Source organism: Dipteris shenzhenensis, chromosome 5 (assembly GCF_047967505.1).
Source record: "Dipteris shenzhenensis isolate YYH24624 ecotype China chromosome 5, Dip_SZ_1.0, whole genome shotgun sequence".
Taxonomy (NCBI): domain Eukaryota; kingdom Viridiplantae; phylum Streptophyta; class Polypodiopsida; order Gleicheniales; family Dipteridaceae; genus Dipteris; species Dipteris shenzhenensis.
In genome coordinates, this window is record NC_141600.1 from 40,710,771 (window position 1) to 40,737,812 (window position 27,042).

Consider the following 27,042-nt stretch of genomic DNA (forward strand, 5'->3'; position numbering starts at 1 on the left):
TCATTGCTATGGCTGCATCGAAGGGATGGTCTTTACATCAGATGGATGTAAAGAATGCCTTCTTATATGGTGATTTGCAAGAAGAGGTCTATATGGAGCAGCCACCAGGTTATGTGCATGCTATTCATCCTGAGTTTGTTTGCAAGTTGAAGAAAGCCTTGTATGGCTTGAAGCAAGCACCCAGATCATGGTCTAACAAGAAAGGACAGTATCTTGTCACTATTGGTTTTCAGATTTCCACGGCAGATTTCTCACTTTATGTGAGAAAAACATAGAAAGGTATTATGCTGCTTGTCATTTATGTTGATGATTTGATCATCATAGGCAATAGTGATGAAGATATCCTTCATGTGAAAATGCTATTGAAGTAGAAGTTTGAGATGAAGGATTTGGGAGAGCTGCGTTACTTCTTGGGCATTGAGGTGATTAGATCCACAAGTGGGATATGGCTTTTATAGAGGCAGTATGAATTGGACATGCTGTCCAAATATGGGATGATAGGCTGTAAGCCTATTGCAGTTCCTTTGGAGCAGAATGTGAAGCTGAGTTCAAATGCAGGTGAGCTTCTGGAAGACCCTACTATGTACAGACGCATAGTAGGAAGTTTGATTTATATGACTATTACCAGGCCAGATTTGAGCTATGCTACTGGGTTGGGATGCAGGCTCCAAGAAAATCGCATTTGGATGCGGCTAGATGTATATTGAGGTATGTGAAGTCCACATTGCAGTATGGACTATTTTATGAGACTGGGGTTCAGATATAGTTGCATGGATACACTGATGCTGATTGGGCTAGTAGTAATTCTGATAAACGATTTACCAATGGATATGTGTTTTCTTTTGGGAGTGCTGCAGTCACTTGGAGCAACAAGAAACAGCATACAGTTGACTTGTCGAGCACAGAGGCTGAATACAGCGGTGCAGCAATGGTTGCATGTGAGGCAACTTGGTTGCATAAGCTGCTTTATGATATGCATCACTCTACAGATGGGCCAGTTGTCATTTATTGTGACAACATGAGCAGTATACACTTGGCAAATAACCCAGTCTATCATGCTAGAACAAAGCACATTGAGGTGCATTACCACTATGTGCAAGAGAAGGTTCTAGTAGGTTTTATTGATCTAGTTTATGTCAGCACAGAGGATCAGGTAGCTGACATATTCACAAAGGCATTGGGCACAGAGAAGCTGCGCAAGTTCAGAGACCTGCTTGGTGTGCAAGAATTGGGATTGAGCTCGAGGGGGAGTGTTGAGATATCGAGCTCCACTCGTGATATGCCAGGGTGACCGTTGTGCATTTATGTCACCGACTTGTTAGCTGCAGATGCGGTTGGTACACCGCCCATGAATAATAGCTAGATGACAGCTATCTTTATGTACTCTAGCTAGTGGCTCAGTTAGTATGGCACCTAGGTTAGCTGAGTTTGGTTTGAGACCCACATATAGGGTTCATCTATTCCTTTTGTACTTAGAGAGAGAGTTCTTTTTGCTTTCACAACTAAGAAGAGGAAAACTATTTTTAGCCTCCACCTTTGTGTGTATTCCCCCATTGTGTATGTGAGAAGGCTATAAGTGAGACTCCTTACCTCTCTCCCACTCTCTTCATAAGGAGTTACATGTTGCATGTAGAACTCACATGTAGGAGTTGCAAGTAGAACTTGCATGTAGGAATTGCATGTAGGATTTGCATGTAGAACATGCATGTAGGAGTTGCATGTAGAAGAACATGCATGTAGGAGTTGCATGTAGAACTCGCATGTAGAACATGCATGTAGGAGTTTGATGTAGAACATGCAAGTTGGATTTCTAAGAGGGATTATTCCTAGCCTTATGCAAGTACAAGCAGAGTTTTGCCACTACTCTACACACACATTTTGTACTTCCTAAATCCATGTTGGCACAAAGACAATAGTGACATCAATGCGAAGGACACTGTAGTCCAATCATAGTTAGTACGACATGAGATAAGGAAGATGAAGGAAAGGAGGGGGAGAAAATAGAGAGCTGGGGATCAAGGAGAGGTGGAGAGTGGAGATGAGGGTTAGGAGGCTAGAAAAAAGTGTCTTATCCACTTTAGGAAGGAGATTACACACACAAGACTTCAAAGAGGGAGCTCTCAATATATATATATAGATCTCAAATAGGGTAACCTATGTGGCACATGTAGTACAATGAGAGATTGCATGGGATTGCAACCAATAGGATGTGGAGGTGAATATAACCCTCCTTACCCTATGGTCCAAACCACATGATATATGCACACATCAATGTAATAAAATGTAGAGCAAAATCTGCATAGAAGCCTAGCTAAAATCTGACATGGATGGCCAAGTGTCAACCCTAGAAATGGGTCAACATTCAACCTCTAGACATTCAGGCTTGTAGTCTTTCTCGATCATGCTCTTACCCATCGGTGTTTGCACATCCTTGCATTCTTGGCCCTACTGTGAGGGTCTCCCCTCCCCAATCATAATTCACCTCATGCATGGTCATCCCAACAACATCAAGTACCCACCTTTGCTCCCCATCTTGACCATGATGAACATGACCAGAGGAATGCCCCTTGATTCTAATGCAGACAAATTTTAGAATGTCTTCAGGCATTACCAACCTCTAATCTGCCATCCAAATCTTGAATGGTGAGGGATTCAACCTCTTCAGGTGATCAAGCCTCCATCAATTATCACTTCATTCATTGTGTGGTTTCAAACTTTGACATCAATCATAGGTACCTCTTTATCCAAATCATTTTCTCGGTCACTTTGATCATTAATGCGAGGATATGAATATAGCTCATTGCTCCATGATTGGATTCTAAAAGAATTTTTTGTAGTGGGGTGCAAGTTGGATTAGTTGGCTGATTGAAATCATTACATTAGCTTGTGGAGGTTCTCTCAAGTTTAGTTGATCTGGATCTTATCCTTTGGTCATTTAGCTTCATCTTCATTCAAGGGTTCATTGCTCCCATTCATTGATTCATTGTGATGTATTGGTCAATCCTACTCTTGTTGTCAACCCAATGGTTCTCCTATCTAGATGAGTGGCTGTTTTTGTTTTATCTTGTTGTTGATCTTATTTTCCATATTATTTTTCTTCCTTCTACACAAAACTGCTACACTCTTGGCTTATTTGGTTTCTTCTGGGTGGCTGGACCTTGTGATCATGTGATCACCACCAAATCTACCCCACTTGGGGTGCACAATCATCTTGCTCACTTTTTGTAGCTTGTCCATGGATCTTGTTGACATTTTCATGTTTCCATTAATGCATCATTCATGATCATCATTTTCGATCCAAAGTAGCATGACAATAATATTATCACTTTGGTAAGCTGGAAAAAATCACCAGTGAACCACACAAATATACTGACGGTAATTGCAACTACATCGATGGTAATAGCCATTATATTGATGGGCCATTTGGTAATACAATCTATATATTATACATACCATCAGTATTATGATAACTACCAGTGGAATAATGGCATTTACTACTGGCAATATTTGCTAGGCTTCCCGCTCATTTTTTCCTTTTAAAAGGCTTGCAAGAGTCGGAAGCGCTCTTTATTCAGCAAGATTTTGCTCCATATCTCCTACATGTAATGTGGTGGGGAAAAGTGGACCACAATTGAGTCATGAGAGGAAGAGGGTGTGGGAGAGAGTGTTCATTGTGGTAAGTATTGGTGTTAACTTAGAGTCGGTAATAACACCAATACTTGCCAATCAACTACTTGGCAATAAGTTGAGTGGTAAGTATTGGTGTTATTACCAACACTAAGTTGTGCTATTGCTCTTTGGTCTTTCCCCCCAAGGGGTCTTCTTTGTATCTTGCTTTTCTTTTGGACATCTAGAGTTTGCTTGTGCTTGTTGTACCAATTGTCTTCGATCAATACCTACCCAATCATTGGGTTTGCACTTGTGGCGCCAGTTCTATCCCTTCTCTAGGTTACCTTGGATGCCCATATCTTTGGAAAGCTTCTTAACCACCTCCTTTTTTCTTTTGGTGTCCTTTTTGGCCACCACTTCTTCTTTTGTGTCTTCATTTTGCTATCCGCCTCTTAAACTAACACTTCCTTTTTCTTTCAGGATCTACATTCCTCTTTCCTAATGTAATCACTTGTTTGAGTAATTTGTCATATGTCCACCTTGGGTATGTCATCTCTAGGTTGGGAAGCTTCACCCATGGAGTGAAGCCACTCATGAATGGGTCATCAACCAAGACCGCAATAGCATTTTGCCTTGACTATTGGTGAGTTGATTATCAACCCCCTCATTTATGCTACAAATCGTACACTAATCTGCCCTTTCTTTGAATGAGATGGTTGAGCTTCAGCAATACGTCCTCCTTGTTGATTGCATTGGAATCTTTTCAAGAATGTAGCCTTCAACTATATAACCTTCAACTTGTCCCACATGGCAAAGAGGCAATAGGTCAGGTGATGCTACATGACAAAGCAATCGAATGGAGGATACCGATTACTAGAGGTTCGTGGTTGGTATAGACACCAATAAAAGCATTATTATGTTAATAGATGATGTACCATTAAGTTGATTAAAGATGAGTCAAACCACTAGACCAAGGATGCCATCAAAGCCCATGCACAAAGGATTCATTTGAGTGAATCTCTCAGCCCAAAATGGAATGATAGAAGAAGACCTTTGAAGAAGGACACTTGGTTCCATTGTGTGGGGTATACCAAGGTCGAGGGCAAAAAATGATGTTAAAATCAAGGATAGGGGAACACTCAAGCTCTCGTTCATAAGATTGAGCTTGAGTGGCCTATGGCTATAGAGGCTAAAGTTAAAATCGTAAGGGAACCCTAAAAGCATCGAAACCCTAAAATCCCTCCTCTCCTTTCCCATTCCGCTCCCCTTCCTTCCCATCTCCTTCTCTCCATCCCCCTCCCCACTCTCCCTCCCCTCTCTACTCCCCTCTCCCCCTCCCCTCCCCTTTGCCAACCTCTCCCCTCCCCTCCCTCCCCTCTCCCCTCCCCTCAATTCCCTTCCTCCTCCTATCTTCGTTCCCTTTCCCCCTCCCGTCCCCTTCCTTTTATTGCAGACATGGCTATGCCCTCTTCCTTCCCTTCCCTTCCCTTCCCTTCCCCTCCCTCCATTCTATCAATTCCCTTTCTTCCCTCCCCTCCATGGCTGGTGGCTGCTTCTTTTAAAAATTTCCCGTTTTTTTTCAATAAATCCTTGCACAAACATCGATTATAGTTAGCCTTCCTAGCCTACCCCCTTCGTAGAATATATATAGGGCATGGTTATACCCTGAACCCTAACCATATACCTGAAACCCTATACCCTAAATCCTTATTAATTAATTAATTAATTGTTAATTAATTAATCAAAATCATTGATTAATTAATTAACTATTTATTTTTATTATGTTATTTTTTAATTATTAAAAAAATACATATCATTATGAATTTATCTAAAACTTGACCTTGTATTTTCATACAAATTTACCTTTATAGCTATTGCAAGGTGTTTAAGTCCTTTGAGATTTACCATTGTTGCAGGTGTTTATTAACACCATTATTAAGCCTTGGAAATGTTAGAGGATCTCATGGTAAATTAATCTCATATAATGTGATCATCACCTTTTAAAAATTTACTTAAATTTGCTTTTAAAAACTTTCAACTTTTGCTTACTTTTTAAGATAAATTTTTAAAAGAGAGCTCTATACTTTTTTCAATTTTTATTCAAAAGTACTTATAAAAATGAATTTGGAGAGTGCACTAGTCCAAAATTAATGAAATAGGCGTTATCCCTTCCCCATGCAAAAAAGCTTTCTAAATTTCTAAACAATACATTTTAGTTCTTGTGTACATTTGCTTAGTCAATAAAATTTTTAAATTACCATTTGTTATATGGTCACTTTAATACATATTTTAAAAAACCACATTAAGCTCATATCTCATCTCTCACAAATGTTTCCAAAGGAAAGTTTCTATTGGTAGCTATTTAGAGTTATATATAATACATTATTATTATACAATAGTAATCAAGATGAGAAATGATAAAGCAAGCTAAGTTAGCAAACATTGTGCTTGATTAACGCACCATTTTTCATTGGTGGATAGGTGGTTGGTGGTCATGACTTCAATGTGTATTAATGGCCAATAGGTGTAGTTCTTTATTCACTACAAGTTCTTTTGTGAATCCCCTTTGCTTGTAAGGTCTTCAGTCTAACAACACGGAACAAAAGTCTATTGGATCTAATCAAAAAAGCTAGGAGCTAAACCCAAACACACGATGGTTCTGTTTGGAACACTAGTAATTGATCACAACATAAACCTTTAAAAGTAATTTATACATTAAAAGGAAAAAAGCTTGATAACTATTTTTTAAGTCCTTTGTTTTGAGGCATGGTGGTCATGCTAGCCTTTAGAAACATTATTTAGTCATGTGTTTTTAGAAACATTAGTGTTATGTTGGGACCTTGAGCATTTTGTTATAAGATATTTGGCAATTCGTAGTTTCATTTGTACATCATATCATACAATCAAGACATGTATTTTATGTTCATCAAGGAGACATGTCATGTTTGGACCTCCCACCATTTTGGGTCTCATTTGACGATTCCATTCTCATTGTTGTTTCATTATTCTAAAGAGGCGTGTTGCCCTGCTATGGAATTTTGAAGCTCTTTTATGCCAAATGGTGTAGTCCTACACTATGCATCAGGTTTGTAGAGGTCATTGATGATGATGGATTATTCCTCTAGAGCATTGGAATGAGTCCCAAGAATATTATTTTGAGTTCGTTTGAATTATGCACGAGGATAGATCGTCATCTTCAATTGGGGATACCCATCATAGCCGCAAGAGCCTTTGCCTATTAAATATGACAACCAAAGGTCTGTTAATGTCATGGCTCTTAGAGGGGGTTTCCTTGAATATAGATCTATAGAGTACACAAATTCTTGGATATAGACTTGTTGGATACACTAGAGGGAGTTCCCTTAAATATAGATGTATAGTAGAGAAATTCTTAGAATGCTATCAATAAGATAGCGACTTCAATAGTGCCTTTGGTCACCACCATGTTACAAGTTGCTCTACTTTTAAGTGTTTTTCATTCTTTAACAAAAAACTAGCCCACTCGTATTAGTGCATTTTAAAAAGAAAACTTGCCAACTTGGATGATGCCTTTTTTTTGTTGGTTGTATTATAATCTTGGAGCGTACATGTTGGTAGAGATTAAAAGTGTAAGGTGTGAAGCTTAGCTTGTTAGGATTTGCCCTAATTGTTTCACATTAGGGTCTCCAAGGCTCAGGCCAAATCTTGGAAGCACGACTTCGGTTTGGCCTTGTGGGTAGGAGATGATTGCTCTTGTGCACTTCTTCATGGGGGTCCTAAGTCATGGGATATGAGCAAGCCATGTGGGAGAGTTATAAAAAAACTAAAGATTGATGTTCTTGCTAGAAGTAAACACTGTAAGTTAGGCAAAAACCCAAAAAAAACATCATGGGTTAGCAAGCTACATATGGGCCCATAATTAGGGGTTGGAATTAGAGCATAGATTTGAGGATCTAGAAAGTAATGCAAAAGATGCAAGCACTATACTTTAATTTTTATGGTTTGTTATTATGTACCCATTATGCTTTTCCATGCATACTGATTGCCTAAATCATTACTGCAACTACAAATAGGGACCCCCAATTAATGAAAAATGGTATTAGTGAAAGAGGGGGAAAAGGGGAGGGGGGAAACGAGGGATAAATGGGGGGAGGCATGATTTGCCACGTGTCCCCTCTTCGTCCTTCTCGACTTCTCTGCACTGCGTCTCTTCGCTTATAAATCGACGCGCCTCTGCACCTTCCCTCTCTGTATCGACTTCCTTTTGCGATCTGCGTCCCTCCCTATGGGAGCCATTAGAGAAGACCTTCCGTTCTCGCATGGCGAATTGCCTACCCCTCACATCCACTTGCCTTTGCCGCAATTTGCCTCCAGCCACGATCTGCGTCACAATTGCTAGCCTGTCTCAGATGTAGCGATCTGCATCTCTCTCTCTCTCACCAACCATGATGTCCTACTGCTTAATGGAACGAATTCTGTTTGTCTGTTTGTCTCTCTCACTAGCCGTTGGCGTGCCATGGCTTAATGGAACGGATTTTAGATACAACTTTTCCAAATTCTTGTTTTGTTGTTGATGCACGGCCGCATAGTCGATTAGATCACAAAATTACAATCCTGTTGCAAAAAATCCAAGATGAATTCGAGATCTGAGTGCTGAGATAGCGATTTCTTTAATTAAGTGAACCCATTAGGCCCCTTGTAAGCGCTTATTTATTGGCCCCCTTGTGTTTATTATCTTAGAGATCTTTATTCAAGGTTAAGGAAGATACTTCTACATGGCAGTTTGCACAGGCTATTCAGAAACTTTTTCTTGTCAAGAGAGAACTTAAAGAGCGGCCTTCCTGAGGTGCGGACAATTGCGAAAGTGGGGCTTCATGTGGACCGTTTCATCCAACATGATGTCGGTGTGCAACCGTTTTAGACCTCATGTATGAACTGTAGTGCGCTGAGTGAGGCGTTGAATTCCCATCCTTTATGTAGGCCACAAGATTTAATTATTGGCCAAGATATTCAGGCACAATTCCTTGGATGTGAGGAGATGCCAGGAATATGCTGACGCGGATGGTTAGCAGGATCGAGGCAGGTGGGGGGTCACGCGCTTGCTGGTGGGTGTGAAAAGGCGACGATAGGGCAAGATCAGAGTGCCACGCGGCGCGCCTTTAAGCCACGGTGTGCCACGTGGCATATAATTGGCGGTCTGACTGGCTAATTTCTCGGTCGTTTTAGCAGGACTATTAAAAAGGACTATTAAAAAGGAAACAGCAGAAAGGGGCCACCAGGTGGCAAGCAAGTCTACCGGAGGGTTTAGCTGCCGGAAAGCCCAGCCGGAATGCCAGGCGGCGCCTTCACGATGCGGCACGTGGCATATCTTCGCGGGCACGGCCGCTAATTTAGGGGCTTGTAATTGTACAGCAGGGCTGTTAAAAAATTACTGGGGTTGCCACGTGGCAAGCGTGCGGACGGAAAAGTGAGGGGACAGCTAATGGGGTTTTAAGTGCAATTAGGGGTACTAATACGGCAATTAAAGACGAGTAGTGAAGGTAATTTAAGAGGGGGGAAGACGGCAAGATCACTCCACCGAAATGTTGGTATGCGAGTAATAAGGGGATTAAGAAGTCTAATCAAGGCAATTAAGAGGGCTAATAAGGAGATGAAGGTGAAGAATGAAGGGTAAGTAAGGCTAAAAAGGGTGATTAAGGTGATTAAAGAAGGGTTAATTAAGAGGAGAAAGGAAGATGAAAACTTTGGATCATCGTCTTCGTCTTCTTGGCTGCTGCTGCTGCTCGTTTTCTGCAGATTTTCCGCCATAGCCAGCCAACTGAAGCTCCTCGACACGTTCTCGGCATAATCCTCTCTCAGGTTCTCCGTTTTCGACATTCCCTCCTCACTCTCATCGTGCTCATGATCCCATCTCTTTCTCCTCAGTTTTCTATTGCTTCAAACAATTCGTTTCTTTCGCTTTCTCACCGTTTTTCCGTTTGCTCGACAGCTTCCATCTTCTTGCAGCAGCAGACTCCTCTTGCACTAAACGCTCGCACCATTTCGCAGATCTTTGAAGTCACGACCGCAGAACCGACGCATTTCGAGGTATTCCATTTTTTTCTCTTTTCTTTTATCTTCTCATCCAAGTTAGTCAACCGTTTTGCCTTTTCCAAGGTCTTGGATCCTCGCTGTCCTCCGTCGTGCTTTGACAACGTGTGCACTGTTCGACATGGCCGCCAGTAAGATCGTCTTCCTACAAGAGTCCCCTGTGCCTGTCCTCTTGCTTCATTCAATGCTCCAGTATCCATTGCCCCCTTGTCTCCCGCCCATTCTCTCCCCCTAACCTTTGAGTTCCCAGCTTCCCTGTGTCAATTTCAGCGCAACTCTACAAGTTTTACCGGATCTCGTTACCTTCAGGTATAGTTCCTGCAAGCAAACCGCGCAACTTCTTTGCCGCTCTTTAGCCATTTCCGATCCATCAACATCATTGGCAGTGCTTTGCCAGTTCATGAAAATTTGCTTCGTGTCGCTTATTTGCAGTCTTGACCTGTTCAAAGTATGCGCTTGCATACTCTTCTGCATGCCTTTGAGTCCGCGGCTCTCAAGTTGTTGCAAGCTCCGATGCTGCTGATGAACAATAGGCATGACTCGCTGTTGTCACTCTTATTGATTTTCTCAGAGCTACCACATTTAAATGATCTAGGATCTTAAGAGGTTTTGCACACTGGACAGCTGATCTTATCCCAAATACTAGTAAGTCAAATTGGCTGTGACATCCAGCGATTCAAATACTAACTGCTTTGTTTGAGCGGAGCAAACACAAATTGGGATTCTTGTTCGTTTTGGTAATTCTAGTGTCTTACATCAGCTAGTCCAGTAATTTCCCTTGCCAATCGTCGTCTATGACGATGTACCGCCAAGCCAGCCAATTCGGTTTGAAAGGAATCCAGCCGGTACTTGGCGGGATAGCGTTTGAGCTTCTGGCTTAATGTGAAGAGACGGAAGGTTCCGATCCTCATATGAACCAAGTAGATCCGCTTAATTGAAGCCTTTCTTTATAGTTTTTGCGTTGTAAAAGATTTACTAGGGATCAGAATATAAGGTCCAATTCGTGGTGTTATGGCCTTCTTGAGTATGACATTGTAAGACTTTTGAGAGGAGGTCCATTGTGACATGTTTCGGTTCTTTTAGCGTGACATTCGGTTTTGGTTTGGTTGCTCTTCCAGCTACGTTCAACTGCTTTAGTTCGCTTAGCATTCCCTATTTTCTGGGTTCCGAATGGAGCTTGCGGATTACGTCCTAGTGCACACGCTGAAATGTGAACGTTTGATGCTTTAAAGAAAGAATTTTACGGCTATTTTACGGCTTAGGCATCGTAAGTTAGCTAATTATCAGATCCGTTTGTTCTCGGTGTCTCCATGGTAGGACGGAATCCGGCTGTCAACACGAAATGAGTCCAACAAACGGCAGCGCCGATGTCTGCGGCGATCAATCTGGAAAGGGGGTTGCTCCATCTACAAATGGAACGACACCTCCAACCTCAAAGTCACGATTTCCTCACCCGCCTCTCAACGAGCGCATCCTTTCCTCTATGACCCGGCGTTCTGTGGCCGCACATCCCTGGCACGATCTCGAAATCGGTAAGCCTTTCTTCTTGGCAGTCGCAACATTTTCTCGTCTTTCATGGTCGATAATTTGAACTATATGTGCCGTACGTACTACGGGACGGTTTCCTTAGAAACTTAGGTGATTGGTGCAATCCCTAGATTAAGATTGCCTTTTAACACGGTGCTGTGAAATTTCGTTACAGGACCGGGAGCTCCATCTATTTTTAACTGTGTAAGTCCTTGAACTTTGCCTCCCGAATTTTTAACTGTCTTTTTGTTGTTATCAAGCCCTTTTCTTTTTCTTTGTATTCTCGCTTTGGGTGGTACAACGTCTCTGGAAGACGCACAGCCATGTGTCCGGAGATAAAGAGTGAAACTAACTTCCCAGTAAAGATTTCATTATAATTCCTTACCTTTTTCCCTCGCTTTCGGAGGGTTTCACGTAGAATGGTCCTCATTGTCATGGAGAGGCTGAGCATGGCATTTAATCAATGCATCTTGCTTTATGTTGGTTTCTTCATGCCCACTTTGTATGTATTGTTGAGTGAAGGAAAGGACCTTCATTGCAACCTTTGTAGCTGTGTAGCATTGGTGATCTCTGTCAGTGACTATCCTTTGTGTAAGCCTCTCATTTTGTGTGTGAGAGAGAGAGAGGTAGGTATGACTACACGGTAAACCACAGCGATCATTGTATGCGGTAAACCACAACGATCTATGGGACCAACAGGAGTACATGGAGTCCAAAATCCAACATTTGAGTGCCTACATCATCTCCAGTCCCTCTTTCAAAACATTCTAATTATCATTCCATTAAAAAAAAACTTGGAGGTAAGCTTTTTCACATCAGTTATGGATTGAGTACATGGAGTCAAATCCAACATTTGAGTGCCTATAGCATCTCCAGTCCCTCTTTCAAAACATTCTAATTATCATTCCATAAAAAAAAAGGTTGGAGGTAAGTTTTTTCACATCAGTTATGGATTGAGTGTCCTTTGTCTTGCTTTTAAAATCTTTAATAAGTGTCTAGCCTTCTCTATTTACAACCCAGCCTCCCACATCTTTTCCGATTCAGTAGGTGGATTTAGTTTTTGACACTAGCGTAGCAAACCCAAAGGAAGGAAGCTGTATCATGCATTGTGTGGTGGTCCTGTTGGCTGGAATCTATTGACGAAAGAAAGCAAGCTGTTTTAGAGCGAGACAAGAATCAGACTCCTTCGCAAACCAATAAGCTGAAAGGCACAAAAGTATGGATCTCTGATTATCTCACTCTAGTTCTCAATTCAAGTAAATAGTACTGATCATCCAGAGGTAACCTCCCACTATTTATAGCCTTCTGTGACTCTTGATCCTGTTATTCTCTATGTAATTTTGCATCCATCTTGTCTTGAACTGCTTCAACTACTTTGTGTTGTAGAGTCAGTCACTTGATCTGCAACTGATTAACTTCTTGCATTGACCATTTCATTCAGAGTCCTTTATGGCATCTAGAACACTCATTGGTTTGCTCATCATATCTTTTTGGACTTCATATGCCGGAGGTGTGCCTTAAACTCCCCAATTTCCTTATGTAACTAAAACGTCTAGTTCAAGAACTCACATTGCTATGCTGAGGCTGTGGCTACTTTGGTAAATGTGGCAAGAGTCTTCAAGACGAATGGCAAATGCTACTCTGGCTGTGTAGGATTTGTTTGTAGATATGGATGTGCTTAATGTAGGCTGTGGCTGCTTTGGTAAATGTGGCAAGAGTCTTCAAGACGAATGGCAATTGCTACTCCGGCTGTGTAGGATTTGTTTGTTGTAGATATGGATGTGCTCAATGTAGTCTCGGACTTGAAGGGTTAGTCTTCAATTGAGTTGCTATGCCTTTTTGAACTCTTTCTGCGGCTCTCCCTTGACTTAACCCCTTGGATTGGACAGGAACGCAGCTCAATTTAGAGAGGAATTCTGTGGAAATCCCCCTGTTAAGATTGCTTATTGCCTTTCTTAATGTAGGGGGTAGCCCCTCCAAAGGAAGTGATTCCCCTATACTGAAGGAAGTGACCCCCCTAGGGGGGCTTAAAGGTGCTAGCAGAAGCAGAAACGTGAGAGGTGGAGCAAGAGTCGGAGCTTTGAAGAAGATCAAGAGGGTGGGAGACTTGAGTGGAAAGGTTGAGGTCGGGGCGAAGAGACTTGAGTGGGGGAGTTTGAGGAGAGGCTGGGAGGCCTCAGGGTGGAGCTGAGAGGGGCTAGAGTAGAGAGGCAACTTAGATTATGCTTTTCTGAGAGACTGCCCTTGCAGATCCTGAATATCATTTGTGCTCTCCTCAAACATGTTTATTTGTGTTATGTGGCAAGGTCAGCCTTTGCACAACAAGTGTGATAGTGAGTTCTCTTTGCACCTGTAAGGTCCATGTCTTCGTTTTGTTATCAGACAAGATCTGTAACTACTATGACAGTTTGATCGCAAAAAGTCAAGAGTCATGGTCGCCACTCTTAATTCTTGCAGAAACTTTTTGGTTTTTCCATGCATCATAGCACCGCTGGCACATGATATGGGCACGGAGTCTCTTGTTCGCTTGGCAAATGCCACAGGTCAATTTTGTTACTAAGATGGAACTCCTCTGAACGCATCTTTTGGGCTAACAGTTGTATAAGTAGCAATTATTTGAAACTCTACAAGCAAAAGTTGTTTTAGTAAGAGGAAAAGATTTACTGAGAATGCAATCAACTGGACCCCCTTGACAGTTGACAATACTACAAGAATCAAGAAACGATCCCCCCCCTCCCTGTTACTCATGCCACAAAATGGCAATGCCATTGTGTATTAGCAAATGATGCTTGTAAATAGTTGCAACTTCTTTTGGTTACTGTTTGCAGGTGGTTGAAATCTCCAAGGCCAGCAAAGTGAAGTATGAATTGGACAAGAAGACCGGTCTTATTAAGGTTAGCAGTTTCTGGAAATTTTGAAACCCTGTGGGCAGCTCATGCATCATACACCCATGAGTGCAACTTCGCCTATGAATGAAGTGTCTTTTCTAATTTCCAGGCTGTTTGCAGAAACAGATTTATCTTTCTAATCTTGAGACTTGTTTGTATCCCTCTATGCCCCTGCTCCTGCAAATTTTGGAGAGAATTATAAATGTGATAATGTTGATTGATCATTGGTGACAATTCTCCTCTCCCCCTGCTCCTGCAAATTTTGGAGAGAATTTTTTGGCATAAATGTGAATGTTGATTGATCATTGGTGACAATTCAGTGAACTTGTCTTGTGCAATTTAGTATGCTTTCAGGAAAGCTTATCGAGGAATGTTTTCTGTTTTCTTGGTGGTTCATAAGCTCTGAGATTGGGAAGGTTGATCTGCCCTTGTGCATATTCTTGCAGGTTGATCGTGTATTATACTCATCAGTTGTTTATCCGCACAATTATGGTTTCATCCCGCGAACTCTTTGTGAAGATAATGATCCCATGGATGTGTTGGTCCTGATGCAGGTGAAATGGTTCTGTCAATGCATCATTTGGAGACATTAGATTTCAGCAGTTGGCTAGAGTTGCCTGTTTTTCCACTATTGGTGCCTGATAAGAAGTTTAATTGTTAGAAATCTTTCAACTACTGTGCTGAGTATTGCGGGTCTTGGATTTGACATTTGTTTTTTTTTCCAGTCAAGACGGACAAGTGTGGATATAGCTTGCATATTTAGTAATTCTGTTAAAGGTAGTAATTCTGTTAAGGTTTGATTTTTTGTAACCCAAACAGGAACCTGTTCTTCCGGGTTGCTTTCTCCGAGCAAGAGCAATTGGACTCATGCCTATGATAGATCAGGTATGTTTTGTTTTACAAAAAACTAACTTTACAATTCGAGATTTCTGATGTTTGATGTTGGAGGGAGTTTTTGGGGAAGGGAGAGGGAAGCAGTTGGAAGGGCTTTTGGTGATTGGGAATTGACTAGAATACAGAACATGTGAAGATTCGTCATTTTATTTTGACTGTTATATCATATGAAGTGAGAATAAAGCACTGTACAAGTTAAAAGTGTGGGCTGGATATGCATGCTGTACACTTGGTAAATGTAATATGTATGTCCTCAGATCTCACATAAGGCATTGCTTGAGAACCATGCATAGATTTCTGTAGACTGCAAATATGCATCATAATGAAGTGAAAACCAAGCAATGTGCGCGTTCAAGGGCTGGCCAGATATACAACTAGTGATAGAATATATATCACACTAAATGCATATATATATATATATATATGTGTGTGTGTCACTAAATGCATTGCTTTAGTTGCAAAGCTTTGGGACTAGAAAACATGAAGCATATGTGGAGTGCACATGTGCATCACAAAGAATAACTGAAATCAAGTACTGTACATGTTAAAGTTGCAAACCTTTGAGATTAGAAAACATGAAGCATGTGGAGATTTATGTGGACTGCACATGTGCATCACAAGGAATAAGTGAAATCAAGCATTGTACACGTTACGTTTTGGGCTGGATATATGCACGCCGTACAGTGTGCCATGAACATAAAGGCTTTGCTTCAGCTCCAATCCTCTTAAGATCAGAAAGCTTGAAAACAAAGGCAATGAAGACAGCTTGCATGAGTGAAACGTTACTTGAAATTTAGTAAATTGCAACTTTATGACCCATTCTTCGTATCCTGTCTTGTCTACAGATTGACTGTATGCTGACTAGCAAAGCCAAAACTTGAGGTTGCTCGCTTGCTTGATAAAAATGTGTATCTTTAGGATGTAGCCACTGGTGCCCTCAGGGATATTGGGTTTGGTTATTTTGTCAAGTTGGGAATTGGTAGATAGTGTATAATAGGGTTTGATTTCTACATGCGCTATAATCTTGTAGCTAGTCTTTAGTATTGGCTGATGTTTTTTGGACCATCCCTAGATCCTCACCAAGGGTAGAAACATTGATTTGTTAGGCTCTCTATCATTGAACTGATACCCCCCTTTTGGCCTTGGTGAACTTTGATCTGGCAACCCTCCATATGTACATGGATGATGAGCATCTCAATGTCCACATCTAACACCCCCTATCATTGGATGGTCAAGCTAGTTTTTAAACTTCTCATGAGACAAGGCTTTTGTGAACAAATTTTGTTGCCTGTTTCTCTGAGAAACAGGGAATTGGCTGGACAGTTTCTCCTTCCACTTAATGTCGGATGAAGTGTTAGCAAATGCCAATGTGCTTTGGCCGCTTATGATCTTTTGGATTTGCATTGTGGTTGTTATAAAAGATGATTGTACCAAGATTAAAAGATGATTGTACCAAGATCCTCTAAGAGTCTCTGAAGCTTAATATGCACATCGGGTAAGAGATGTACTCAGTACTTGTTGTAGACAATGCTGCAATAGTGAGAATTTTGCATGAATGTGTATCTTGAAATAGACCCACGGTGCTATCTCCCTAATTTGTGTCATAGGACCTCTCAAGTTGTGCTTTTGTTTCTAGGCTTTCTTTGAGATATGCAAGCCTATAGTTGGTTGTCGGATTAAGGTATTAACAGATATTGTCTCACTTTAGTATGTCCCCCCATACATTGAAAAATGAAAAAATTTACTTTAATTAGTTGTTGGGAAGAGAAGAGGGGTGAAAAGGAAGAGAGAGGGCATAATTAAACTTGGGAAGAGAAGAGGAGTGAAAAGGAAGTGAAAGGGCATGGTTAAACTAAGGGATAAAGGGGGGAGGGAGGGTTCGAATCCTACCCTCTGAAAGAATGTGCACTCTTCTTACTACACCCATTGTTGGGTGCTGATGACATCAGTAGCTAGTCCTTGCTATGCATGATGGAGTTTATGGTTTTCAACCTTGAGTGACTATCATGAGACTGAAATTGCACTATGTTGTGTTTTTAGAGGATGAGTTTGGGAATGTTCTTGGATTCATCTAGGTATATAGCTTAACATAAATTAATTAACCCAAATAAATCAATTAATCCATGGACAAACATAGGTTAATAAATCTCTATGGTCCAAAACAAATAGGAATGTAATAAAGTTGAGCAAGTTTATATATGGCTTTAGCCATAAAACAAGCTTACAAGTCTTAGGCATAGGAAAAATCAGGCCATGTCGATGTCATCAAATAGATGAGCTTACCGATTGCTTGCTAAAAGTGGAGCACTTTTCAACTTTTGCATGTTATCATTGGTCTCAATGTGTACTTAGAGGTATGATATTCAACATTTTGAATTGCTCCAACGTTTTCAACACCCAGAATGTAATGCAAGAATCCAAATCATGCATTTTTAATTGTGTGTGAAGATCGACCTTGACCTCCTTGATCAGCTTGTTATTACTACTTGCTATGATGAGGTCATCTATGGAGTGCAACGATTGTAAGAGCATTGACATTTTCCTCACATACACTCCACGGTAATGTTTACTCATTGTGGATCCTTGTTTGAAATATGTATTAATCTTGCTGTACCAAGCTTGGGGGGATTGCTTGAGAGCTTTAAGTGCCTGTCTTAATTCCATTAGTCTGCACAAGTAGTTGTAGCTTGAGTGAAGATATTTGTGACTACTTTGAGTTAGCCTTTTCCTTTAGTGCTAGCCTTCTCCTTTAGTGCTAACCTTTTGATTAGCGTTCTCCTTTAGTGCTAGCCTTCATCATGGCTGAGTCTGCCCTTAATCTCTGGAGTGCCGACAGAAACTCAGTACGAAGACGTTGTATAAATTGATGCTCAAGTATGTGTGGGTGTGTGGATTTGTATGTGAGCATATTTTTATACTATGGTTTATACCCACTGTTGGGCGTCGATGACGTCAGTGGGGATGTCATAGTAGCTAGTCCTTGCTATGCATTATGGAGTTTATGGTTTTCAACCTGGTGAGTGGCTATCATGAGATTGAAACTGCATTATGTTGTGTTTTTAGAGGATGAGTTTGGGAATGTTCTTGGATTCATCTAGGTATATTTTCCTTTAGTGCTAGCCTTCTATGACCATTTTTGGCATTTTCTTGGATAATGTGGCTTCTTGGCCATGTTGACAATGAGATGCATTCTTTGGGTGAGAATTGTAGATCACCTAGAATATGCTCGCTTGTTTTGCTTACTGCTTCTCCTCACGCTCGATAGCATGTCTCCAAATATTCGTCATTTATGAATGTTTGCAGGTTTGCATGTATGACATTATCAACTACTTATTTGTTTGCTCTTCCATTTGATTCTTCACAATCATGATGGCATGGTCATGTGGCTTATATCCACTCCAAGTTTCCTTTGGTGTCATATCATGTTAAGTGATATGACACCAAGGGAAGCTTGGAGTGGGGGACCTGCTAACCAATAAACCATTGTGCAAATGGATTTGTCCGGCATGTCCTTGGTTTACATCATGCTCCTTGGACACCCAACAATGGTATGATTTTTGTTTTATGCTACTTCATTTGGTTGTTTTTGGCAAATAAAATTGTAAAATTGTCTATGTGTTTTCCATTGTTTATAAAGCTCAATAAAGGCTTTGGAGACATGTATTCTCTTGTTGAATTAAAGGCATTTGATTCGACAGCCGGAATGAGTTTGTGCCATAGTATTGAACTCTTTAAACCTTTCAGCAAGTTGAAGAGATGAATATGTTTGTGGTTAGTCATAAATAGATGTGACAGTATTTGCTACCACCGAGTGATGGTGTATTGGTCATGTCTCCTACAGTGTTATTGTGTATAGTCTCAATGGTCTCTTGGCTCTAGTGCCCTTGGGAAAAGATCCTTGGGAAAAGATCCTTTGGGATGCTTTCCATAAAGGCTTCCTTTGCACAAATCTTCCCGTTTGACAAATGGAAGTCCATAGACCATGTTTCTATATTCAAGCAAATACATGGATCTGAATTGAAGATGTCAATAGCTTTGCTCTCACAACTGTCATGCATGCTCTTTGTCCAGGGGTTGTGATTGCGAACTTGTAAATAATTCCATCTCTCTCAACCAATGTCCAATGGCCCCTCTTGAGTCAACAAGATCACCTTCTTGTCATTGAATGGGACCGGAGCTCTCTTAATTGGATCAAGTTTCTTGAACTTCTTTTTGTCTCTTTGAAAGTTTCAAAATGGGTATTATAGAGTCTATATAGAAAGTTTAATGCTGTAAAATGTTAGTTTCTTTTGTTTTCTAGCATAGTTTTACGTCATATGATGTGTCGTGTATGATGTGGCATCTGGCTCCCGTTCCCCCTTTGCGGAACATTCCTGTTCTAACACCTGGATTTCTGGAAAGTTCCTGTTCTGACACCTGAATTTCTTGAAAGTTCCCGTTCCACGGTTGTGATGCACTTGAGGTCATTATCCAACTATCATGATCAGATGTATTTGATGCAATTAAAGTGTGCATAATCTGATGTCCTTTTCCTGTCTGCCACAACTAGCACCCTTGCCATTTCACAACACATCTTATATTAGGCTTCACCTCTTTCTGACCCTTTTCGAGCATACTCTGCTTCGGCTACATATGTCCTGAACTGTTTCTTGCTATTGTTGCCTTGCCCAACCTTAGACTTGCTGGTGTAATCTTTGGTAATTCAGCCTAGTTTGCCACAATCATAACATTTTATTCTGTCACTGTCTTTGTTGATTTCTGTTCTTGTTCAAGCACTACCATCTACTCCATGTATACAACATATACATAATGATAACCATCCCAATTACCCATAAGTCAAACAGCTGATGTGTTGGCTTACCAGCTACTCCATGTATACAACATATACACGTGATAACCTTCCTGATTACCCGACAGCTAATGTGTTCATTTGTGGCTTTCAGTAAGAGGTGAATTGTGTATACAATCATTGGAAATTTGGTACTCGACAGAGGTTAAGTGTCCATGGATCCTTGAGGATAAGGAACCTGCAAGAGGAAAGTTAAGGCACTAATATGAGGCTTGCATACTAATGGTTTTGATCAGCAAAACTAACGGTGGGGATGAGCATGAATAGGAGGGAGAAATGAGTGGAAGTGTTTGCCATCCTTGCAATGGACAATATGAAACTGTGCCATGGTAGAGAGAAATAGAAGCAGATTTGTGCAAGGTGTCTTGTCTTGGATTGGTCTAAACAACATTGTCAAGTGGTTTGGACAGATAATTAGGAAGCTTGTGGGTGAATTTTCGTCTGCATGGGATTTGCTAACTAATCCTATTCTGCGACCCATGGCAGACATGTGGTGAGATGCAATGGAAATGTGTATCATACATGAGGTGCTTTTGAAATATGGTGAACGAGTCATTATTGATGGGAGTTTTGTGGTGGCAGATGCTGTTTCAATTTGAATTCAATTTGAAATCATGTTAATGGCAAAAAAAAATCTTTGAAAATGTTGGTAGAAGCGGAAGCTGATCACTTGAATTTACTTTCAGGGTGAGAAAGATGAGAAGATTATTGCAGTCTGTGCAGATGATCCTGAATTTCGGCATTACACAGACATTAAGGAACTTCCTCCACATCGGCTTGCAGAAATCAGACGCTTCTTTGAGGACTGTATCCTGAAGACAATATATAGCATGCTTTCAGAAAGGAGATGACAATTAAATAAGTTATGAAACGGTGGTAATAGAAGAGAGTTTGGCAAGTCCCCCTTTATGCAGAGAGTGGCCCTAAATATTTGATGCTATACCATGGTGCTTGGGTGGGTGGGTGTGTGAGAGAGAGGGGCCCTAAATATTTGATGCTATACCATGGCGCTTGGGTGGATGTGTGTGTGTGTGAGAGAGAGAGAGAGAGAGAGAGAGAGAGAGAGAGAGCTAACACTAGTGTGCAAAACCCATGTAATACAAATGTGTGGAACAGAAGGCCAATAGGTTTTCAAGCTAATCAAATGAAAATAGGAAAAGGTATTTGGGGACAAGTGTCAATTGGTGTTCCTGAAGAGCAAGCTAATCAGAATTACAGAGAGGGAGGGAGAGAGAGAGATGAGTGGGTCTCCTTAATTTTTTGATACTGTAGACAAGAAGAATGAGAATAAGGAAGTTGCGGTTGATGACTTTCTTCCGGCTGACAAAGCTTCTGAAGCTATCCAACATTCAATGTGAGAAGCGTTGCGAATTCCCTACTACAAAATAGTAGTTTAATGCTCAGTTGTTTCTCCCAATTTCTTTTGCAGTTTTGTTTTTGCCTTAAATCACCTGTGGCCAAGGCCTACAGTCTACTGATGTGTTTTCTTTGTTGGGTGATCAGGGATTTGTATGCCTCCTACATTGTGGAAAGTTTGAGACGTTAAAACAAGACATAATTGAACTATTGGGGCTAAGAACTCGAATGCCTATCAACTCGAATGCCTATCTTTGGACAGATTTTGAGCAGCAACAAATGATAATTGTACAGTTCCATTTTTGGTTTAGCCCCTTTTTGGATAAATATATGCCTTTGTGTGCCACGACTGAAGATGTCTTTTGGTAGGTAGCCTCTGTAAGGTGGCTTTGCAGAACATTTAAGATGCACATATTTTCAGAGCTATTCCTCTGTTTTGAAGGCCAGCTGCCAGAAGCAGGAGTATATGTTGTTGGAATACTGTTATTACGTGAAGAAATATAATTCATTACTTGGATTAAGATAGAAATCACAGGCTTTTAATATGATAGGCATGGGATGATTTTTTCCTGCATTGGATCAATTATTATTGGCCTAATTATTATCAGCATCCAATATTCTAGGCAGTTTACATAGTTTCTATTTAGAGCATATCGTGTGACGAGGCACTTACCGGGCGTGATTTTCTTTTCCTGTTTCGGGAAGAAATATAATTCATTACTTGGATTAAGATAGAAATCACAGGCTTTTAATATGATAGGCATGGGATGATTTTTTCCTGCATTGGATCAATTATTATTGGCCTAATTATTATCAGCATCCAATATTCTAGGCAGTTTACATAGTTTCTATTTAGAGCATATCGTGTGACGAGGCACTTACCGGGCGTGATTTTCTTTTCCTGTTTTCATTTACATAGTTTCTATTTAGAGCATATCGTGTGACGAGGCACTTACCGGGCGTGATTTTCTTTTCCTGTTTTCCAGATGTTTGATACCTTCATCAACCTCCTATGTCAGAAATATTTAATGCCCAAGCAAGAAATTGGCTGCTTGTTTTTCCTTAAATCTCTCGGCAGGGCTTCAATTTATGTCGCATGTTCTTTTTTCCAAAATCTTCTCTTGATTGTTCCTACCATTTGTTCAAAGGAGTTTTGTTCTTTTGCGGGTGTCAAAAGTTTCTTGATATCATCCACGTGCTCTGTTAGAGAAGCATTTGATGTCTAAACAAGAAACTGACTCCATGTTTCCTTCTTCCATCTCTCATACAGTCAATTAAAATATCATCATCCACGTACTCTATGTTAGAGAAGCATTTGATGTTTAAACAAGAAACTGACTGCATGTTTCCTTCTTCCATCTGTCATACAGTCAACTTTTAATGTCCTTCCATGGATTGAAACTATTTGCATGTTGCATCTCTTAAAATACTTTAAGATATCTAAAAGACGTTACATGATTGCTATTAGTATTTAATGTCTAATTGAGGAATTGTCTGCTGGTTTCCGTCTTCCATCTCTTGCAGTCCTCCACTTTGAATGTCTTCCCATGGCTTGATACTATATATATTGCATATTCCATCTCTTAAAATCTTCCCAGATATCTTTCATGATTGCTCCTGGGATTATGTTGAAAAGAGTGTTGGCTTGTTTCCTTCTTCCGTCTCTTACAGTGCTTCACTTTTAATGTCCTCCGATACCTTTAAACTATTTTGCACTCGTTAAGATGTCCAAAAAAGTTCCATGATTTCACCTACTATTTACTCAAAAGAGTTAAAATCTTGCTTATTCTTAGGAACTTACATTTCTTAAGCATCTTGTCTCCTTACCTTCTTCCGTCTCTTACAGTGCTTCACTTTTAATGTCCTCCCATACCTTTAAACTATTTTGCACTCGTTAAGATGTCCAAAAAAGTTCCATGATTTCACCTACCATTTGCTCAAAAGAGTTAAAATCTTGCTTATTCTTAGGAACTTACATTTCTTAAGCATCTTGTCTCCTTACATTATCTTGGCATCTTGCAGTACCAAACTTAACAATGGTGCACATATCATGTTGAGAACACATGCCCCAATAAGTTTTAACAATGGATGTTTTCGAACTTTATGGTTGGAGCAAGGGGACAATTACAAAAGAGGGTGTGTGAGAATTCGAAGGCAAAGGAGAACAACATAGGAAAATACTTGCTAACCTTCAGACGTCACATTGTTCAAGTGGATGCTATGTTCTTCGAATATGTGACAAGTGGTTGCCATGTTCTTCAAATATGTGACATGGGCAGAAATCACTTGCGAGAGAAATCAAGTGGTAGACTTCCACTCATTTTAAATTAGTCCAAAAGACATGTAAAGCGAGAAATGTTAGATCCCTATATATGTCCCATCATAACTTGCAAGTTAGAAATTAGAGAGATTCCAAAAAGTTAAGGAGTTCTGAGAATGTCTTTCGAGCTGGGGTTTGGAAGGAATACAAAGAATTCAATACAAAGAATCCTAGAGGCAAAAGGTTCTAAAATGTGGTAAAAGCTGTATATATTCATTCTTTATGAGTATATAATTAGGCGCTTGTGTGCTTTTAGTTGTGCCTTCTGCCCTCCATTTTCACTCTCTCCTCTCCGTTTTACTTGATCGTGGTATTAGAGGTTGAGTTACGTGTTGAGGCATTCTCTTGCTCATTGTTGTAGATCTTCATTCCAGCTTGTAGAGCAAGTGTTTTCCTTCAATTTTTGTTTGAATGGTGCCCTTGAAATGGAGTACGGTAAGTTTCTTTTCGGTTTGAATCTTCCACCCATGAGTGATCTGTAAGGTTTTGTTTGAGTGAGAATGTGAGAAAATGAGAGCCTTTGTCGACCTCTAGTCCCAGACCACTCGTTTCGTTGCTTTATCAACGAGTGATTGTGAGGTTTTACTAGAAAGAGAGGCTTTTTTAGAGAGGAGATTGAAGCTTTCGTCAACATAGTCTACCACATCACCTACCATGATAGTGCAACCATGCCACCTAGTGCATCAACATATTGGATTCGATAATTTGTCATGTCATTTGGAATCACACATCAACACCATGTGGCAAATCATAAAGATTTCACGACATCATGTGCCATGTTGGAGTATTGGGGGGTGAGCGTGGAGTGGACAAGAGATGACTAGCCGAACAGTATGTTTATTACAAAGGAACAGTATGTTTATTACAAAGAAACAGTATGTTTATTACAAAGGAACTAAACTCTAGACATGTTCACCCCCTTGGGTTTAGGGTTAGGGTTTGTCTCATGAAAGCCTATCTCAATGGTTCCATTTGGGCCATTCTCAACACTCGTGTGCAAAATCCACATTAAGTTTGCATATAAATATTTAGGGGAAAGTGTGCAAAAAAATCTAAAACATGTATGGAACATCTTACTTTGTGTTGTTAGACATATTGCCAAAGATGGCATTGAGTTTTAATAAGTTTTGAGCAAGAACTTCTTAAAAGATTTTATAAATAGTGTTTACATTGATCATAAAATTCACTCTAAAAATGGTCAAAACATCATGAAAAAATATTGCACTTTATGTGCTTGAAATGTGGGTCAAAGAGGCACTCAAAATTGAGTCCATACAACCAAGAACGAAGGCCTAAATTTGGGTGTTTTCAAGCTTCAAAAGTAGATGAATTTGGACACCATATGTTACAAAAAGGTTGCCATGACAATGATGTCCGCATCATCAGTCTATAGAATTGTCTTTTATGGAGCTCAATCATCAGTCTATAGAATTGTGTTTTATGGAGTTCAATCTTTGAACTCACATATGGGTCAAGCTGGCCTAACCATCCATTAGTTGATCATCAAATAAATTGCGAAAAAGCATTGAAAATAGAGCATGATATAAAAATGACAATGATGCGGCATGGGTGTCCATGTACAGCTATGTAAGACATGTGCCTCTAGAGCATTGTGCATGTGGCACTATGTGTTCATTCTTTACATAAGGAAGTGTGCTTATCAAGCACCGTACACCCAAGAGATGCTAATGATTTGGCATGCTAATGTGGCACATATATTGTAGATAGAGTGAAGCCTTTGTCCTTATCAAGATACAAGACCTTGCTTTCATCACTTACATGAGGATTTTTGTATTATCGGTTATGCTCTTCAAAGTACTTTAGACAATTCTTGATTCGAAGCGAGTTATGGTTCTCCAAAACTGTGGTGTTCATGGGATCATGAGGGTGAAACATGGAGGAGAGAGAAATCTCATGGAGAAAAGAGAAACATGGAGAAGAGAGGAATATCATATTGAGGGTCATTCAACAGGTCTTCAATGAAGCTTCTATTGCTCAACTACCTCCTCAAGTGTCCTTGTGCAAGCTCTAGCTAGCCACTTGTGGAGAACCATTGTGATTCAAGCTCTCCAATGCTCTAGATGCACTTTTCAAGAGCTTCTTCACTAGCAAGGAAAGCTTAGATCACATGCGGCTAGAGCTGTCATGTTTTGTTAATTCTCCACATTGAGCTCATGGGCCCATACAATGTACATTTGTATGTGCCTAATAACCTCATCCCATGCATAGTAGCTAAGGAGATGCCTACTCGAAGATGCAATAGAGCAACATAACTTGTTTGTAGCTCCTTAAGCACAATAGCCACACTCTACTATTGGTACCTCTACTTCTATGACTTGCACCTATGAAAAACTATGTATGTCTAGTCTACCCTTTGCCTTTGAACTCACCTTCTCGAGCTGGTGCTAGCTCTTGTAGAACCTTTATCTTGCATAATTGCCTAGCTTTTTATGTGTATATGGGGCCCCTTTCAATAGAGGCCAAGAGTTCCATCAAGATACTCACTTGGTTACAACTACATCCACACACTCACACCATCACAAATACAATGAGCATGCTCCATGCGATCCTCTCATGAGACCCATGAACACATGTGACTCTTTATGTGAGAGCCATGTGATCCACACTCACCCTTTTGTCACTCTACTGAGTATTACAAACCATGATTCTCAACACCCTCAATGTAACAGTTGGAGAGAGTTACATTGACTACATAGAGCCATGCTCTCCTAGATTACAAGGGTTAGTGCCTTTGGAGTAAGTCAAAACATTGAGTGATTGTGTTTGAGCGAATGTAGTGTTCCAATGATACACTCTACGATTCTTGAATATCATCCTTGGATGATCTAGATAGATAGAGAGATGAAAAAAAACACACTTCTTTATAATACTCAAGGACATTCCCCATAGTTGATAAATTAATATTAATTTTACATAAAGTCAGATAAATTAGATACCCACCATAAAGTCATTTTTATTTTAAGAGATTCATTGTTTTTCTACACGCTAGAAGAAAATACACATGAAAAACCTTCTCTCTATTCAGTGATTGTCTCATGAATGCAACATACCAATGCACGGTAACATGAAATACCATCCATGACACCCCTAAAAGGTAAATTTCCTTAGGACATGCTCTAATAGAAATCGATATTATTATTATGCGATGATTTGTTTCATTGTTCAATCTTTATCTTTCTCCAATTTATTGTACAATGATAGTTCAAATTTGTTTTGTACTATCTCCTCTAATGGCATCAATGGTGAGATATTTAGACTAAATATTAATACGTTTTCATTTGTCTACAAAATACAAGGTAAAGTTATCCTTCTCTCCATATTGAGTAGTACCTTACAAAACATAAGCTCTTCAAAACTAATGCTTTTATGCTTTTTGCAAAGACTTGATGAAAAGAGAGGGGTGGATAGAAATGGTCATTTCCATGATGTCTTGTTCCAATTTGTCACACTGTTCACCCTCATGTAAGAGGCAGTCTTATAATGACCTTAGCTTTACAATAGCACCTCTT

General features: G+C 40.1%; 1 protein-coding gene across 3 annotated transcripts; it reads left to right on the top strand.

Annotated features, from left to right (window-relative positions):
- The first annotated feature begins 9,318 nt into the window (after positions 1-9,318).
- On the top strand, positions 9,319-21,757 carry LOC147902023 (soluble inorganic pyrophosphatase 1-like). 3 transcript variants are annotated; one of them, XM_087374630.1, is made up of 10 exons: positions 9,319-9,447; positions 9,578-9,675; positions 10,996-11,210; positions 11,381-11,409; positions 14,034-14,099; positions 14,540-14,647; positions 14,913-14,978; positions 20,523-20,643; positions 21,109-21,190; positions 21,340-21,756. In XM_087374630.1, the coding sequence occupies exons 3-10, from the start codon at positions 11,021-11,023 to the stop codon at positions 21,380-21,382; spliced, it is 705 nt and encodes a 234-aa protein (XP_087230756.1). In that variant the 5' UTR covers positions 9,319-9,447; positions 9,578-9,675; positions 10,996-11,020; the 3' UTR covers positions 21,383-21,756. The 3 variants fall into 3 exon arrangements, with proteins under 3 accessions (XP_087230756.1, XP_087230757.1, XP_087230758.1); XM_087374631.1 differs by lacking the exons at positions 9,319-9,447; positions 9,578-9,675 and adding an exon at positions 9,796-9,987; XM_087374632.1 differs by lacking the exons at positions 9,319-9,447; positions 9,578-9,675 and adding an exon at positions 10,159-10,323 and having other exon boundaries at positions 21,340-21,757.
- Positions 21,758-27,042: the final 5,285 nt, after the last annotated feature.